At 43.2% G+C, this 11,058-nt stretch overlaps 1 protein-coding gene across 1 annotated transcript; it reads left to right on the top strand.

Annotated features, from left to right (window-relative positions):
• The first annotated feature begins 223 nt into the window (after positions 1 to 223).
• On the top strand, positions 224 to 10,634 carry LOC122034255. Its single transcript, XM_042593422.1, has 9 exons — positions 224 to 850; positions 946 to 1,385; positions 2,732 to 2,956; positions 3,054 to 3,256; positions 3,331 to 3,772; positions 3,880 to 4,239; positions 4,353 to 4,531; positions 4,621 to 7,608; positions 7,692 to 10,634. Exons 3-9 carry the CDS (start codon positions 2,755 to 2,757, stop codon positions 10,284 to 10,286), a joined length of 6,969 nt encoding a protein of 2,322 aa, XP_042449356.1. The 5' UTR covers positions 224 to 850; positions 946 to 1,385; positions 2,732 to 2,754; the 3' UTR covers positions 10,287 to 10,634.
• Positions 10,635 to 11,058: the final 424 nt, after the last annotated feature.

Raw genomic sequence — 11,058 nt, 5'->3', positions numbered from 1 at the left:
TTTTTTTAAAAAAAATAAATACAGAATAAGCTATCTTTAAAATAATTTTGGAAATAATTTTTTTTTACGGAAATAAAAATATAAGAAGCCAATTTATATATATTTATTAGTTGCTCCCACGTCGTACCGCAAGATCTTCCATTTCTTCCTTCGTCCTCTTGTTTTTCCTGATTAAAAATTAGTAGTGTTGGATTCCACGTGGCGCGATCGCCAATTGCGCAAAACTGCAAATTTCCGTCTTTTTTTTTTTCCGAAAAAACTTTACGGTGATCGCGAAGTCCGTAAAGATCGCATCTTTGGCCCGAGATCCCTGATAATTCATTTGAATCTTGGATTCCGATGTCCCGGCTTGGTGAAGCACGAGAGGGAGAAGCGGTGGGGAATGAGAAGCACGAGAGGGGCCGCAGCAGTAGGCGGAGCTGGCGGCGGCAGTGGCGATCGAGTGTGTGCGTGGCGGGGAGGCGGCGACACTCCACCCCGCCTTCAAGCGCAGCAACACCTCCATCGAGGTCTGCGGTTCTGCATCGTTCCCCACCGCCCCCCCGGCACCAGGCGATGAACATCGTGGCGGCGACCGCCGATGGAACCGCTTCCGAGAAAGGAGACGGTGAAGTACATGCTGATGCATGAGGAGGAGCAAGTTCAACCCTTTCCGACTCACCTCGCTACTCTCCGGCGCCGTCGTCGCTTTCCGGTGAATAACACTTAATTTTATATACTTTTTCTTATCCATTCTCCACCCAATTGTTTGTTGCAATAGCCATGCAACTCAACACGTCGTCTGTGGTCTATGAAAAAGCGCTAATCGCCGGCAAAACTTGGGCGGCTCTCCAAATGGCATCAGTTTCGAGTGCGTTGACTTCCTTTGTTTTTTTTTTGTTTTTTGCTCTAATTTGTGAAACGCTCTTACAAGTTTAGAGCATCTGGAATGTGCGAATCTATTAGCTGGTGCGTTGGAGATAAAGAGGCTTTCCGATCGCAGATTTCTGAACTATCGACGTCAATTATTATATGCGGAGTTCGCGATGTCCACGGAATCCGAAGATTCCGATGCCAGGATAAATGTTGGCAACAAGCGTTTGTCCTCTTTCGTTTTTTTCTATTACAATACGTCCTTTCGTCATATCTTACGTGCAGATGCTTTATCCAACATTCCAATGATTTCTTTTTTGTGATTTTCACCTATGCGATGAACATCAAAACCGAGATTCGCTCTAGTAACTACCCCGATTGACCTGTTGGACTTTTGTCTGACTTGCCGGTATGGACGGCCAACTGTTTGTTTAAATTCCGACATGAAGAATTCACCTCTTGCATTGTGGAGGGGCGGCCACGGGTGGAGCACCACTCAGCCATTTGGCCGTGAATTTAGTTCGAGGCATCAGGTAGCCTTATTTATTTGACGATGGCTTTACCAACTGTTTAATCTCCTGTTATATTTATAGTTTCATGGTAATTAACAACCATTCCGAGGCATATATATGGTGGTTTTGGTTATGAAAGATGTCTCCTTTGGAATGCTGTTGCTATTCTTAACCAAATACCTTGAGGTGAACCCTCTTAAAACCGTCTTGGTTAGTTTATTAAAAGTTTGGGACTCATGTGATGATTCATATGAATATATGAACAATGTCAGAGCCCTCTTTATGGTTTTTCAGCTGTGTGGTTATGTCTTTAATGTTGTCTCGTTACCAACTGTTTAATCTCCTGTTATATTTATAGTTTCATGGTAATTAACAACCATTCCGAGGCATATATACGGTGGTTTTGGTTATGAAAGATGTCTCCTTTGGAATGCTGTTGCTATTCTTAACCAAATACCTTGAGGTGAACCCTCTTAAAACCGTCTTGGTTAGTTTATTAAAAGTTTGGGACTCATGTGATGATTCATATGAATATATGAACAATGTCAGAGCCCTCTTTATGGTTTTTCAGCTGTGTGGTTATGTCTTTAATGTTGTCTCGTATCAAAATTGGGGCATGAATTCTCTGTTGTATGCTTCCCTTGATTTGGCAAATTCTCTCTTCATTATTTTTACAACATTATTGTCCTGTTTTTCTTAGTGTGGATTGCTCCTCTTATGTATCTGCTGTCTTGTATTATTGGAGCTTGTTTTGTAAGTTCTTTGCTTAAGAGTTATCTACCTGTGATACTTCTAGAGGAATTTTATCTTTGATCATAAGTTCCACAAAAGGAATTTTTCCACTTCGGTGTGTGTTTTGATAAGTTTTTTCCCTCTATGTCCTCGTAGCCTACCAGGAGCTGCACCTTGTCCAAACTCTCATGAGATTGTCACACTAACCCTATTTTTGAAATATGGTGTAGCTATAACTGAGATTCAGGAGCTATAATCTTTCACTCAAATTTTGCAAAAGGTCATACGCTGTCCCCGGACCCCATACGGCAAGTCCCATAGTCATCTGTAAAGAGGTAAATTAGAAAACCAGACAGGCCATCACGTGGGATAATCTTTCACTCAAATGCTCTTTAGTTTAATGATATTTCCCTTGAGATTTGAGGATCGCCACTAAATAGTAAGCAACAATAGCATGGAAATAAACTTCCAAAAAGTTTGAAGTTTGAGGTGGCTCTTTCTCCTGTCTTTTGCAATTTACTAGATTATTGAAGTGTGAAACATAATGTGTACGAGAAAGGATCACCTTTTTATCATTACATACTAGACAATATTTCTGAAGACTGCTTAACATACTATTCATTATTCTGAAGCAGGGTCTGTTACTGAACTTAAGAAGATGGATACAACGAAAAACATTGAAGAACAGTTGGACAAGTTGCATCCTTGTTTTTCATTGCAAACAAGAATTGCCATTGTCGGAGCTGGCCCGAGTGGATTATCAGCTGCATATGCGCTAGCCAAACTTGGATATAGTAATGTGACAGTATTTGAGAAGTATCAAACAGTGGCTGGAATGTGTGAATCAATTGATATTGAAGGTGGGCTAACTAAACAAAGCTGTTGTTATGTATTTGATTTTCCATTATGTTATATTCGATGGATTTAAAGTTAAATATTGAGCATTTGGTTATTCAGGAAGGATCTATGATTTGGGTGGTCAAGTTATTGCTGCAAACAGTGCCCCTGTTATTTCTCACTTGGCAAAAGAAGTAGGTGCAGAATTTGAAGAAATGGACTCACACAAGCTTGCACTCATTGATAGCCGCACTGGGAAGTTTGAAGACATGAAAGTGGCTGATGATTATGTTTCCCTTATATCATTGACATTGCGATTACAAGTTTGTCAGCTTCCTTTCATTTTGATCCCTTACTTTGATAAATAGACATTTTGTGATCAACACTTTTCTGACAGGATGAAGCAAACAGTTCTGGTCATACTGGCATTCGTGCATTAAGCAGCTTTGCATCTGACCCAACTCTTGATTTTCTCGAGTCACATGGCCTAAGTTCTTTGCCGAAATCAGTGGCATATGGTTATACTGCATCTGGATATGGTTTTATACAAGACATGCCTTATGCTTACATTCAGGAGTTCACTAGAACTTCCATGGCTGGAAAGATTCGACGTTTTAAAGGCGGATACTCGAGCATGTGGCAAAAACTCAGCCAGTCTCTACCTTTTGAAGTCCTGTGCAATAATGAAGTTGTAAATATCAGGAGGCATACTTTGGGTGTCAGCTTAACTGTGAAGAATGCTCATAATGAGGAAAAAGTCATGAAATTCGACAAAATTATCATTTCAGGTGCTCTAGCCTTCAAGAATGGAAGGACTTACAGGTCTTCAGCACTAGCCAGTAAGCAGAGCACAGGAACAATTTTTTTTTCCTTCTTCTTTTCGTGCAAGAACTTATTTTTCTTTGTGCAACATTATTTATTTGATTAATATCTCTGTACTATTTAGCTGAAGAAAGTGAGGTGGTAGATTTGAATGATCTTGAGGAGCAGTTGTTCTGTAAGGTGCAGACAATAGATTACTACACCACTGTTCTCAAGATTAAAGGATTCGACCACATGCCTGTTGGATTTTATTACTTCGGCGAATTCATGGATGATCCTGCAACAATTGGACATCCTGTGGCAATGCAGAAGTTTTTCGGTGATACAAATATATTCCTGTTTTGGTCATATGGAAATTCTAGCGATATCAAGGGTCCTACTGTGATAAAGCTTCTGACTGATGTTGTGAACACAATGGGAGGAGTGGTTCAGGAAGTGGTTTTGCAAAGGCGGTTCAAGTACTTTCCTCATGTTAATAGTGAAGGTCAGATCCCTTTTTCTCAGCTTTTGTTTCCTCGGAAATTGCTTATTCCTACTGATAGTTGATTCTTCAGGCTGATTTTCTCTTTTATCACCTTCAATTTCTGTTCTTTCTAGACATGAAAGAAGGTTTCTTTGAGAAACTGGAATCTCAGCTTCAAGGCTTTCAAAATACATATTATGTGGGAGGGCTGATGGCTTTTGAACTAACAGAACGAAACTCATTGTACGCCATGGCTTTAGTCTGCAAATACTTTGCTAATGATAGTGAGAAGCCACTCATTCCATACGTTAAGGTAATCTGATATAATTCCTATGTCAAGCAATGCTTTTGATGTTTCTATATCAAATTGTCATCTTAGTCAGTGAAGCTGTTTTCTTGCAGAGATTATTTCCTTTAGTTTCTAGCAGCGAGTCGTATTTTCAAAGAGTAATCGGTCAAACCCCTGAGTTAGTCTTTCCAGATCTACCATCTCTTAATGGTTACTTGACGTTTTGGGGAACTCATCCAATCACTACTAGTAAAACTCTTTACACATGGCTTAATGAGGAAGGAAAGATTGTGAATCAACGAACTTTTGGCGAACTTCAAGCCAATGCATCACATATTGCTCAAAAACTATTAAGTGACAAGTGCACTTTCAAGTCAGGTGATCGAGTTCTACTAATCTACCTCCCTGGTCTGGAGTTCATCGATGCTTTCTTTGGGTGTCTCAAAGCTAAAATCATTCCGGTGCCAGTTTTGCCTCCTGATCCACTTCAGCGAGGTGGACAAGCACTTCTCAAGATCCAAAACATTTCTAAGTCGTGCAATGCTGCTGCGATTCTGTCTACTTCATCATACCATCTGGCTGTTCGAACAGGATTCTTGAAGAATGTAATTTCCTTGAAAAAGAGCAGTGAAAATTCTTCAGCTAGTTGGCCTGAGCTCCCGTGGGTGCATACGGATTCATGGATTAAAAAATATCGATGTCAGCCTAGAAATTCCCAGCTGAAAGACTTGGAATCTGAAAACTCTGAGTTCCCAGAGGAGATATGTTTTTTGCAATTCACATCAGGCTCGACTGGAGAACCGAAAGGTGTGATGATAACTCATGGAGGATTAATTCATAATGTGAAGACAATGCAAAGACGATACAATAGCTCTTCTCAAACTGTTTTGGTCAGCTGGCTTCCTCAGTACCATGATATGGGGCTTATTGGTGGTCTTTTTACTGCTCTAGTCAGTGGTGCAACTGCGATACTCTTCTCGCCGATGACATTTATCAGGAATCCTCTTTTTTGGCTTCGAACCATGAGTGACTATCAGGCAACTCACAGTGCAGCTCCCAATTTTGCATTTGAATTGGTAATTAGAAGGCTAGAAGCAGATAAGGCGAAGAACCATACCTATGACCTGTCATCTTTGATCTTTCTTATGATTTCTGCTGAACCGGTAAGGAAGAAAACACTAAAAAGATTCATTGAAATTTCTCAGTCATTTGGTCTGTCTCAAGAGGTAATGGCTCCCGGCTATGGTCTTGCTGAGAATTGTGTATTTGTGAGCTGTGCTTTCGGAGAAGGCAAGCCGATCCTGATAGATTGGGAGGGTAGAGTCTGCTGTGGCTACAGTTGTCCAAATGATTCAGATGTCGATATCAGAATTGTAGACCCTGAAACTCTTCGAGAGCATGAAGAATATGGAAAAGAAGGTGAGATATGGATTAACAGTCCTAGTGCTGGAGTTGGTTACTGGGGCAATGAGGATCTGAGTCGAAAAACATTCTTCAATGAGCTTGAGAATCACAAAGGCAAGAGATACACAAGAACAGGAGACTTGGGAAGAATTATCGATGGGAAACTTTTCATCACTGGCCGAATAAAGGACTTAATAATTGTTGCTGGAAGAAACATATACTCAGCTGATGTAGAGAAGACAGTAGAAGGTTCATCAGATTCTCTACGGCCAGGTTGCTGTGCTGTCATTGGTGTTGCAGAGGAAGTCCTGAAAACGAAAGGGATTCCAGTTTCGGAGACTTCTGATCAAGTTGGACTAGTTGTCATTGCCGAGGTTAAGGATGGAAAATCGATCGATGAAGAGATTGTTGAACGAATCAAATTACGAGTTGCAGAAGAACATGGTGTCTCTGTGGCTTCTATCAAGCTGATCAAACCGAGAACCATATCAAAGACAACTTCTGGCAAGATCCAGAGGTTTGAGTGTCTCAGGAAATTTGCAGACGACACATTAATTCTTGCAACAATGTCTGCTTCTTCCAAAAAGTCTCTATTTCGATCTTTTACTACTGGCAGCTCTGTGGAGAGGAGAAGTTTGATCCCGCTGCTCGGTAAATCTCTTTCTCCTGATTCTCAGCCTTGTAATGCTGGAAAGGATGTCGAAGAGATCGTTAATTTCCTTAGACAACTCGTAGCGGAACAAACTGGCATAGCTATTGAGAAGATATCTGCTACTGAGAGTCTGGTTTCCTATGGTATCGATTCAATTGGGGTCGTTAGAGCAGCCCAAAAACTTTCTGATTACCTCGGTGTTCCTGTTGGAGCTGTAGACATTTTTACTGCAACTTGCATTTCAGATTTAGCGAACTTTTCCCAGAACCTTCTTATTAAGTCCCAGCCCAGGACCATGAAATCAACCTCCCACCTTGACGATATGGAAGATTCTGTTGATCTCGATACCAATGCGTCATTAATTCAGAAGCTGGTTGTTTGCTTCCTACAAATCTTGGCCATTCTGTATGTGTCTTCTATCCTAATCTTTCCTGCTTACATCTCCAGCTCAATTTTCTTCAGTTTGGTTTCGGTTAATGTGGCTGAGAATGTGTTACTTATTTCTACTTTTCTTTCACTTGCCCTTGCACCTCTGGCCTGGATTTCTTACATCTTTCTCACTTGCCTTTTCCTCTCCTTCGGAAACTCATTCCTCCAACTTAACTATGTCCTCACTCCAGAAGTCTCTTTATGGTCAATCGATTTCGTTAAATGGTGGGCACTAAGCAAAGCTCAGGAAGTAGCTGCAAAATTCTTGGCTGTCTTCCTCAGAGGCACAGTGTTCTTGAACTACTGGTACAAGATGCAAGGAGCTCGGGTCAGGTCATCTGTTCTAATTGATACCGTTGAGATCACAGATCCCTCTCTTGTTTCGATCGGAGAAGAAGCCACGATAGCAGAAGGTGTTCTGATTCAAAGCCATGAAGTGAGGAACGGTGCATTGAGCTTCTGCCCAGTCAAAATTGGCAGGAATTCTACAATCGGTCCTTACGCCGTGATCCAGAAAGGAAGCATAGTGGGAATAGGCGAGGAAATTCAACCTCTACAGAAAGTCGGGGGTGCAAATCACATAACTATGCCAGTGAAATCTTCTAAGATCGAAAAGGTCGACTAAGCTTTTCTCTAATTTGTATTTCAATCATTTCTAGCAGTTGCACTGATAACAAATCTTCTCCCTCTTTTGTGCAGATACACTTATATGAAGGCGTATCAGAAAACTTGGTGCCAGTTTATCACTTTCTGGGAATTTATGCTGTAGGTTGCCTTGGTTCTCTATCCGGTGCCATCGTTTATTCGTCTTACGTATACTTCTTCGGAGCCTCCTATTCACGACACAACTTCACGTTCGCTTGCCTTGCCGGTGCCTTCCATTGGTTACCTGCTACAATCACAGCATTTGCCTCCATAACAACTGAGCTCCCATCCAGTCCAAGTACTTGTGCTTTCTTCATGGCTACTGCTTACTTCATTCATGGCCTGGTCCTTAGCCTCCTCACCGCCATTTTAAACCGTTACCTCAATAGTAATAGGCGAGCGAGTTCAAATTCCCACATGAAGACATGGTTTCTTGATCAAATAAACACTGCTAGCCACATAAGGTTTGCCAAACTCTTGTCAGGAACAGAAGCATTTTGCGTGTATCTACGCCTTTTGGGGGCTAAAGTCGGGCGCCATTGCTCTATCAGGGCGATCAACCCGGTCAGTAACCCTGCTATGATCTCAATTGGTGATGGTGTCCATCTTGGCGATTTTAGCCGCATCGTAAGTGGGTTCTATTCTGTTAATGGATTTGTTTCTGGGGAAATTCAGATTGAGAAAAACTCAGTGGTCGGCAGTCAGAGCTTAGTCCTCTCGGGATCGAACATCCAAGAAGATGTTGTTCTTGGTGCTCTTTCGATTGCACCAGTAGATTCTATCCTCCAAAGAGGGGGCATATACATGGGCTCTCAGACACCCACCATGGTCAAAAACACCTTGCATCTTACAGATGAGAGAATTGATGAAATGGATGCGAAGTACAAGAAGATCGTCGGAAGACTCGCCGGAAACTTAGCTATCACGACAATGAAGGTCAATTCGAGGTACTTCCATCGAATCGGTGTTGCCGGAAAAGGTGTTCTAAAATTGTACCAAGATCTCTCAGCATTTCCAGCTCACAAAATCTTCAGCCCCAACAAGTGCTTCTCGGTGGTGATCCGACATAGCAACAGTCTCAGTGCCGACGACGATGCAAGAACCGACGCACGGGGTGCGACTTTACGAGTTTTCTCTGAAGAAGGTTATGAAATTCCTCTTCTTGACCTGACTCTGAAAACAGGCAAAGCGTTCTACGCTCGCACAATCGAAGACTTTGCCACATGGCTGGTCTGCGGCCTTCCGGCGAGGGAGCAGCAAGTGAAACGGTCTCCTCACATCTGGGAAGCCGTCTGGGGTTCTTTGAGGAACACAAACTCTTTCACAGAGCTGCACTACTACTCCAACATCAGTCGATTGATTCGCTTTGATGATGGCCGGGAGATGTATGCCAAGTTCAAACTGCGGCCGGTTGATTCTGAGATCGGTGAGGATTCCGGTCAGGTGGTTCCAAAAGGCATTCTTCCTCCGGAGACCGGTGCGATCCCGAGGGAAGAGGGCGACACCCGTCCCTTGCTCTTCCTGGCTGATGATTTCCGGCGACGAGTGAGCTCCCCGGCTCATGTCCGTTACGTGTTTCAGCTGCAAGTCCGGCCAATTCCCTCTGACGAAGCAGCGCGCGAAGAGGCTCTCGACTGCACCAGGCCGTGGGATGAGTCGGAATACCCGCACGTCGACATCGGCGAGATCACAATCGATCAGAATCTCACTGCGGAAGAATCTGAAAGGCTCGAATTCAATCCGTTTCTGCGTTGCGACGAGGTCGATGTCATCCGAGCAAGCTCGTGCTCGCAGAGCGCGTCCATCGACCATGGCCGGTCGTTGGTGTACGAGATATGTCAACGCCTGCGCAACGGCGTTCCGCTTCCGATGGCCTGGCGGAATTTCCTCGAGCAGTCTGATGTAAAAGTGGACCTTTCCGGCTGTCCGATGATGATGAACGCAGAGCTGAAGAAGGTCGCTCCTGATCGGAAAGTGACGTTAGCGAGGACATGGTATCAAACGCTATGGGCATCCCTTTTCCAGCCATTGCTGCAGACGTTCCTGCCATATCTCATCATCGGAGTAGTGATCTTCGTGCTGCTCCGCTGGACGCTCGCCGTCAAGTCAGCCACGGACCTGCCTCTGCACTGGCTGCTACCACTTTTCTGGGCGGCATCCGGCGTCGCCGCTGCGATCGTATGTGTTGCAGCCAAGTCGGTTCTGGTCGGCAAGCGAGAGGACGGCGAAGCGGAGCATGTATGGAGTCGGGTGGTGTTCATGGACACTGTGTGGCAGGCTCTGAGGACTGTCGCCGGCGACTACTTTCTCGAGATGATCACCGGATCTGTGTTCTTTGGGGTGTGGATGAGGCTGCTGGGCGCGCGTATCGAGGTCGAACACGGGGTCTACGTGACCAGCATGGGGGCGGCGCTGAACCCTGAGCTGGTGGAGATTGAGAGAGGCGGCGCCGTCGGGAGAGATGCAGTGCTGTTCGGGCACATCTATGAAGGGGAAGACGGGAAAGTGAGGTACGGGAAGGTGAGGGTCGAGGAGGGTGGGTTCGTCGGAAGCAGGGCGGTGGCGATGCCCGGCGTAAGGGTGGAGGCTGGAGGTCACCTTGGTGCTCTCTCTTTGGCCATGAAGGAAGAAATTGTCAAGTCAATCTGAAGAAGCAGGTTCGAACCAGTCAAAATATTAAATCAATAAGATGTTAGTGTGTTGTATAGTACTATTGTACCCTTGCGAGTGCAGCCGAGTTGATACTCTGAGTAGTACTTGTCATTAGCGAGGTATAGTTTGATTTTCGATGGATAGAACTATTTTAGATTATCTCATGCCCTTTATTTAGGAAGGCCGCTCGAGTAAAGTTGAATAAGTCCCTTTATTTTATCTCTTTCTAGAGTGATTGAGACCATTTTGGAGGGGATGTATGTTAAGATGACGATTTTATCTTTTGTTATCCATTGTGTTATATTATAAATGAATCGAATATTTATGAATAAATTAAATGTTCAATTCAATAGTGAGCATATTTTTTATAATTAATGTTCATATAGATATAGCCGAATTGATACTCAGATGGTAGATTTGTATTATAGGAACAAGATGTTGGATCAAAAGTGCTAAAGGAGGAGGGAGGTGTGAATAACACTCGTAGTTTTTTCACGTTTTTCAAAAATACGATCGAGTAAACGTAGCGGAAAGAAAAGAAACCGTTAACACTTTTCTTTTACTTGATTCGGAGCATGTGATGACTCCTATTCCAAGGTTCGCACTCGTTGAGTGCTTTCGATGGGCAATCCACTAATAATTTGAATGAAATTACAAAATTTAAGTACAATAACTACAATAATTTAAATGTTGTAAATGAAATTATATCGACAACTTAAAGAATTGAAGTTGCGAGCTTTTGGTCGTTGGAGAATCGTTTCGACGTGGT

Source organism: Zingiber officinale, chromosome 11B, assembly GCF_018446385.1.
Source record: "Zingiber officinale cultivar Zhangliang chromosome 11B, Zo_v1.1, whole genome shotgun sequence".
NCBI classification, from domain to species: domain Eukaryota; kingdom Viridiplantae; phylum Streptophyta; class Magnoliopsida; order Zingiberales; family Zingiberaceae; genus Zingiber; species Zingiber officinale.
The sequence above is the reverse complement of the archived record's forward strand: the minus strand, read 5'-3'. Positions and strand labels throughout refer to the sequence as shown.